Source organism: Clarias gariepinus, chromosome 20 (assembly GCF_024256425.1).
Source record: "Clarias gariepinus isolate MV-2021 ecotype Netherlands chromosome 20, CGAR_prim_01v2, whole genome shotgun sequence".
Classification (NCBI taxonomy): Eukaryota; Metazoa; Chordata; class Actinopteri; order Siluriformes; family Clariidae; genus Clarias; species Clarias gariepinus.
The window spans coordinates 16,924,509-16,932,225 of NC_071119.1; the positions used below are offsets into that span (position 1 = coordinate 16,924,509).

At 33.3% G+C, this 7,717-nt stretch overlaps 1 protein-coding gene across 1 annotated transcript; it reads left to right on the forward strand.

Annotated features, from left to right (window-relative positions):
- Positions 1-1,208: 1,208 nt before the first annotated feature.
- Positions 1,209-4,996, forward strand: LOC128508418 (fucolectin-like). The gene is made up of 6 exons (XM_053479759.1): positions 1,209-1,245; positions 1,387-1,431; positions 3,592-3,874; positions 3,998-4,137; positions 4,234-4,325; positions 4,919-4,996. The coding sequence occupies exons 1-6, from the start codon at positions 1,209-1,211 to the stop codon at positions 4,994-4,996; spliced, it is 675 nt and encodes a 224-aa protein (XP_053335734.1).
- Positions 4,997-7,717: the final 2,721 nt, after the last annotated feature.

Consider the following 7,717-nt stretch of genomic DNA (forward strand, 5'->3'; position numbering starts at 1 on the left):
GTTCTCATATGCTCTTTGTTTGGCCTTTGCCACCTCTACCTTCACCTTATGCTGCATCTCCCTGTACTCCTGTCTACTCTCTTCAGTCCTCTCAGTGTCCCACTTCTTCTTGCAGTATTTGTATGTAGATAATTATATGCATTGTGCTGTTGTCACATGAATAACCTTAGTTCTTTTTGCCAAAACATCCTGCAGAAGCAAATAAGACTTCAGACTCCGTCACTCTGTGAGTAGCTTATATGCAAAATTAATGCAAAATGCTGATAAAAGCCAGACACCCTGAAACTGTATTTAAGCCATGTTTTACAATGTTACAACAACTGAAAAAAAATCATTACATTATAGATGCTTTAACAGTAAAAAAAAAAAAAAGTATAAAATGTATAAACTACTACTACTACTGTTTTATTTAAATAGCAACATCTACCCAATGTCATTTAACATTTGTACAATTACAAAAAAAACTAAACATAAAAATTAATGATAATATTAAACTTATTCCTTTGCAATTAGTTATCATTAGCACATAGATATAACATGCTATTATTAATGAATATTGTCCTATTGAATATTATTAATAAATATTTTCCTGTTGTCCACTAGTAATTTCAAGAAACAATTTCCCTTAAAATATTAAACACATTTAAAAAGATTGAATGTAGAAGTGATTAGTGTTTTGTCCCACTACTGATCCTGTGGCTTACTCACCAAAATAAATACTAGGTGGTTAATTACATCAGTTTTAGCCACAACATTTGAACATTTATTTTTTTGTGCAACACACTTGTACAACAGTTTTCTTGATACTGACATAAACTGAATTATGAATTAGTTATAAAAAGAACTTAAATTTAAGCTTTTTGTTTTTATTACTTGAAATGGTCATCTGATGCAAATGCCTTCGCAAAACACAAAGTGCATTTGACTTTTAAATAAATGTATGGTAAGAAGCACCAAGTAGACAGATGATAGTTGACAGATGGAAGGTCAGAGAGTTGACTGTTTTTAATTTATGTCAAACAAGGTAAGAAATCTCTTTGTACTGTGCCTTAATACAGTGGTTTTGGTATGAGGTGCTTCATATAATTTGGTGGGCACAGTAAAAATAGGAGACTTGAGAAGTGAATGCTACGTTGCTTTCTCGTTTATCTATTTGTTCTTGTGTTGCTGTAAATTGTCTAAAGTTCTTCTTTCTATTCAAATAGAAAATGACGAATTCTCAGAACCTTGTGTTTCTTTGTTTAGGTAACCAAAGATGTTCTGCATATAGTAAATTGTTACAACATTTTTAAATATAGGTAAACAAATAGGTAAAAAAAAAAGTGTCTAATACATCTTTCCCCAAGCAGGGAATAATCATATGCTTTTTTTTTTTTTTTTGCACAGGGTTATGCATTTTCTCATCACAGTGGATACTGACCCATCAGCAAGGTATGAATATACTGTAGTAAAAAAAAAAAAAGAAAAGAAAAGAAAATTCTAACATTTTTTCTTAATTAAACAAACGGCAGGTTTTTAAATTCATAAATATTTAAAAAAGAAGCAAATTTTCAAAATTTTTAATATTTGATATTAAATACCCTGTGTTACTGCTTTGTAGAAAAGAGTGACTTTTCTTTCATTCTTAATTATATAAATTTAACATGGTGCTGGAAGCATGCCGGAGAGATCTGGTGACCGTTTGAGTACAGTGATCATCGTCATCATGTTTAAACCCAGTTTGGGATTTGAGATAGCAAATTATACTGTGAGTGGAAAAGGTGTGACTGGAAAAGGATAATTTAAGTTAAAAAGTTAATTGTCCATGGTTACCTGTAGAGTTTTAAACTGGGTCAGGGGTGAATCAAATCTTTTAACGATTCGTGTTAATTTTATTAAACTAAACAAAATTTATACAGTTATACATTTATACACTTAATAATCCATCCGTCCAGCGTTTAGCACAATTTAGTGTAATTTACCAATTCTGTTTATCCCGTGTCTGAAGATGATAATACAAAATCAGCTATTTAAACCAATTTTTTAGCAAGGTGTAACGTAAGATCTGGGCAAATGTTTAAACTTTAAAATACATGACCAAGACAACAGTTCTTAATAAAGAAGCAAACATTTATGTGACTTCTTTATGATACGTGAAACTACGCTACATAATCACACACACACACACACACACACACACACGCACACACACACACACGCACACACAACTTAATGGAGTTCTTCTAGTATTGTTACTAGACCTGAGAAAGTCACAAGAGCAGAGCCTTGTGTTTATTATTACTGTTTAGTTATAAATCAAGCACTAATTTTCAGCAGGGTACAAAGCTTTGTTTGTTCACTTGCGTCGCGTTTCGTTCTCATCTGTTGGTTCTGTTGGGAATTACGCTGTTGCTGATTGGTTGGTGTTCGGTTGTTGAGATGACATCTTTTGGGAAGGCCCTTTGGTATGGCCTGGTTACCAATGCCGGCACTCTGGAACTTCTTTTGAAGGTTTTTGGCGCGAAATCTTGTTGAGAATACTTGAAGAGAGGATGGCCAAGCTTGCTGGTTACCTTTAGACACACTTTAAACAAATCTTGTTTTTTGATGAATCGATGTAAAGGATTTCTCGGACTTTTTAATCTCACAGCACGGGTCTGTCCTATAGCCATTTGTCCCAATGAGAGGTTGTACATACTGCAACATACTGTTGTTTTAAAGTAGTTTTTTTCAACATTGTGTTGGTGTAATTCTTCCATTATTATGCCAACATAATTTATTAATAACTTTCTAGCATTCAAAAATAATGTTTTCCAGATGTGTTTTGGGTGGATTGTATAAACCTAATTACGAACTACTTCATGACACTTCTCTAAGACCAATGCTTATGTCTTTCCCTCTTACCACACACCTAAATGCTCCAGACCAGCAACCTGCCAAATCTCCTTTCGTAAAGATCACCTGCTCATGATCAATTAAGCAGAGGCTGATTATTAGCAGCACCTGGCTGCAACTTACCCTGTTAAATCCTGTGGAAGCAGTAAGGGGTACTTTTTATTGCCCACATTATTATTATTATTATTTTTTTTTTTGGCATAGTTTTTATTTAATAAATAAAGCCACGATTTTAAAAGTTATATGTTGTTAGTCTGAGGTTGTATTGGCCTAACACTAAGATCCACTATGATCAGCATAAACATAGAACATATAATTAAGTGGTAATCCTGTATTTTATGATTACGGTTGCTTTGATTACAGCTGTAAACTCGTTTTGATAAGCTTGTGCAATGTCATTTATTTCTGTCTAGTCACATTAATTAATCTCCAAGATTTTGTACTGGTGATGGGAGAGTCAGATGCCTTGCATAAAGTTTACTCCAGCAGACCCCAAAGATTCTCAGTGAGGTTAAGGTCTGGACTGTGTGGAGTGAAAATGATGTCTTGTGCTCCCTGAACCACTTTTACTTTTACTTTTTTTTACAGGTGCATCTCAATAAATTAAGATATCATTAAAAAGTTTATTTATTTCAGTAATTTAGTTCAAAAAGTGAAACTCTGAGGTGGCTCCCATACAGCGTGAATAAATGGTGTGCTGTGTTCTTTTTTTTCCAGTAAATGTGGCCTTACAAGGCATAGCAGTACAATCTTCTACATATATGAACCGTTATTCTGCCAACTTGGCTATTGATGGCAGCACAGTATCTAACATGGGTTCTGGTTCATGTACACACACAAATGGAGACTATGGTGCATGGTGGCGGGTGGATTTGCTGGCATTGTTCGATATTAGCACTGTAATCATTACTAACAGAGGCGACGCCTGTGCAGAGCGAATAAATGGTGCAGAGATTCACATTGGCACATCTCTAGTCAACAATGGCAACAATAACCCCAGGTGAATAATTTTTATTGCACACTTTATCTTTTATATGAAAATGGTAAACTCAGGGAGGCAACCTCTTTGCATTATATTAATATAGCATTATATCATGCTCGCTTCCTCTCTCTCTCTATCCAGATGTGTTGTTATTTCTAGCATTCCTCTTGGAGTGTCTGCAAGCTACACCTGCAATATGATGGGTCGTTACGTGAACATCATCATTCCCAAAATTTACCAGTTTCTTTCTCTTTGTGAGGTGCAAGTCTTTGGAGTTCCAGGTTACATATTTATATTCAGTTTACATTTTAAATACACTTTATGTAAAATTGTTTTATAACAATTGCTAAATATCAACATTGTTGACCTTTTTGTAGTGCCCATTATTAAGAGGGTATTTCTGAGCTTTAAGATTAAGAGCAATGAGGATGTCAACAACCCCACCATTAGGGACAAGGTTCTTCTAAAGGTTTGTGTTTGTAAAAAATATCCACTCAGTAGTCAGTTTATTAGGTACACATACCTTTGAGCTACACTAACTGACTATTACTGATTGTATAGTAAAGAAAAAGTCTGTGAACCTTTTGGAATTTCATGATTTTCTGCACTCATAAAATGTGATCTGATCTTTATATAAGTCAAAAAATATATGTCACTATCTTTCCTTATTAGCACCACATAGCTTGTTGCCCTACTGTATTAGTTGAATTGGGCTCAGGTGGACTAAAATCAACCTGGCAAGGACCCATCCTGTTTCTACTGCTATGCCTGACACACATGTAACAGCCCAATGCACACCTGTCTTCCACCGCCATGTTAGTGTCATAGCTGTGTAGATAATGGTTCAGCACCAAAATAATATTTAATTTGCAGTCCAAACATATCCCTTTCTAAAGTTTAATAGATAAATTCTATAGAATTTAATAAATGTGTTTTCATTAATAAATTATTAAAGCTATGTTTAATAATTCTTTAATCTGAATTTAGTAAATGTATAGGAAAATAAAATGTATTATATATTGTATGTGAAGTATAGCTCATAATAGTAACTTTTCTCCATAGATTCAATCGCTCAGTCTTCAGCAACCGGTGTTTCAGATTCACTGGACAAAGAAACCAGAACTGAAAACTAAAACTTGATAACGGTAAGGAAGATTACACAAATACTACTGCTATTACTAGTACTATTTATGCTAATACTATAATGAGATTGCAATAAGTACTAGTGGGATAGTAATATGACAGCAAGAAAAAATACAGATGGTACTCAAACAGAATAATGGTTTTACCACCATGTCTCCCATATCGACAGCATTAGGGTGAGAGTTTTCTGGCTTTACTACTAGGTGGCGCTATAACTATAGATTTGGTTCCTTCTATCAAGGATTAATGAGCCACACCGCATGTACTGTAGTAGCAGATAAATTCAAGTAACAATGTTAAACAAATTTTTAAGCATAGTCGCCTACTAAAAGTACAGTACAAATTTAGATTCAAATTAAATGTAGAAGTTTCATATTATCTTATATCTTTTTATCATGTGTAACACTAGCGTAGCCAGAAAACAGAATCTGAGTGTACAGTATGTCAAAAAAATTGGGTATGCCACAGTTATTGTTAGATCATGCAAAACCTATATACTGTAGTAAACCTAAATAAGCTATATAGACTTTATAAGACTCTAATTTTATTTAAATGCACTCACAATGATGAAAAAACTTTATGATTTTAAAAAATAATGAAAGTAAACAGGGTGCACTATTCTGTATTGGTTTCTTTGAACTTAAGTGTGTCAAAATTAAGCAAAACTCTGTGTACTTGCCTCACAGATATGAAAAATATATAGTTATGGTAAATGAAATATTTTTTATATAAACTAATAGAAAACTACTTTCAGATTATGTAATTTGCATGAAACGTGAATAAAGGCGTATTCACTGCTGCGGAGATGACGAGATTAGATGATTAACTTCATCACTTTAGCCGAAAACAAAGAAATCACTTATTTATCAATGAATTATTAAAATGCCTTAAAAGTAGACACATTTTTAACATTTGGCTGTTTAATTAACTTTAAGATATTTAGCCTATAACAGAAACCTTTCATAAAGTAGCCTGCATTCATGATTATACAATTTCTTCATATACAAATATTATATATTATGATTTTACTGTCTGTTTTATTATCATGTGTTCTATTTTCACAAAGAGCACATTTCAAGACCTTTGCAGAGGTCAGAGGTTAATTTTTATCAACCAATCACAGTTGTTGAATTGCTGCAGCAGCCCTAGCAACAGGGTCAACCACACCTCTTACTAAGATAAAGGTTTTTGTACTTTCCTTACTCGGAGTTGCTCTGAGAAGTTTCCTAAATCACTTTTAGTCTAGGACTCCGAGCTAGGACTTTTTAAGCTAAGATAGAATCTTCCAGAGAGTATTCTAAGAAGCTTTGTAAATATGGGCCCAGGTCTAATAGGGTTAAAAGTAATCCTCGCCCCAGGAGCTGACTTAAGTTAAATTAGAGTAAGGAAGAGTGCATTTTTGTTTGTATCACTGTCCAGAGAGGAATCTGAATGTATAGGTGTGAACAGCTAAGACATGTTCACACATTGGGAAGTGGGGAAGGGTGAATTATTTGCATTTGAATGTTATTTGACAAGTATACACAGTAACACTAAAATAACAACAACTGAGAATTAATAGCAATAAGAGGCTTTGATTATACTGCAGAAATATTATTTAGTACAACAAAATCCCTGAAAAAAATCCTTTGAAAAATTTATACAAATGTAAGGTAATTTATCTTTTGAGTTATTCTAATTTTCTATTCTGAAAGTCAATTTTTCAGCTGTTTTCTATTGTCCAGCCAGGTGTTTTTTTTTAATGTAACAACAAACAATGTTTGTCATATAAAATGCAAAAAAAAATTATGTTCATTGTATAAAGTACTCAGATATAAAATAATAATAATAATAATGGCGTATCGCCAGTGAGGCACGAACCAACAATTTGTCCTCTTTTGATTTCTGATATGTCACCCATAGTGTTGTGTGCATTACAATATAAAAAAAAAATCTTTTATTCTGTTAACTATTACTCAGCTAAATAAACCATCGCACTCTGCTCTTACTGGTGGAATGTACAATCAAAGAAGATTGGCCACCAAATGGACAGTAGCCATGAAACCTCCAAACTCCAACACTAAATTAGCCAATGTTTTAGTATTATTTGTCCAACCCCGGTAAATGTATATACACTCAACAAAAATATAAACGCAACACCTTTGTTTTTACTTTGATTTTTCATGAGATGGACTTAAAGATCTAAAATTCATTCCAGATACACAATATTACCATTTCTCTCAAACATTGTTCACAAATCATTCTAAATGTGTGATAGTGAGCACTTCTGCATTGCTGAGATAATCCATCCCACCTCAGAGGTGTGCCACATCTAGATGCTGATCTGACATCTGACACATAATTATTGGTATAAGGTACACCTGTGCACTACTCATGATCAAAACATTTTGTGTGACAAACATGCAAAAGAATAAGAAATCATGAAGGGGGCAAATAGTTTTTCACACCCCTGTATATGTATATATATATATATATATATATATATATATATATATATATATATATATATATATATATTTATACAATGTTATCCATGCATGTTTAATTAACCATAATCAATTAATTAACATGCACCTGTGGAATGGTCATTAAGACCAGCTTACAGAAAGTTTAAGGTATTTAAGGTCACAGTTCTAAAAACGCAGGACACTAAAGAGACTTGTCTACCGACTGTGAAAAACACCCAAAGAAAGATGCCCAGGGTCCCTGCTCATCTGC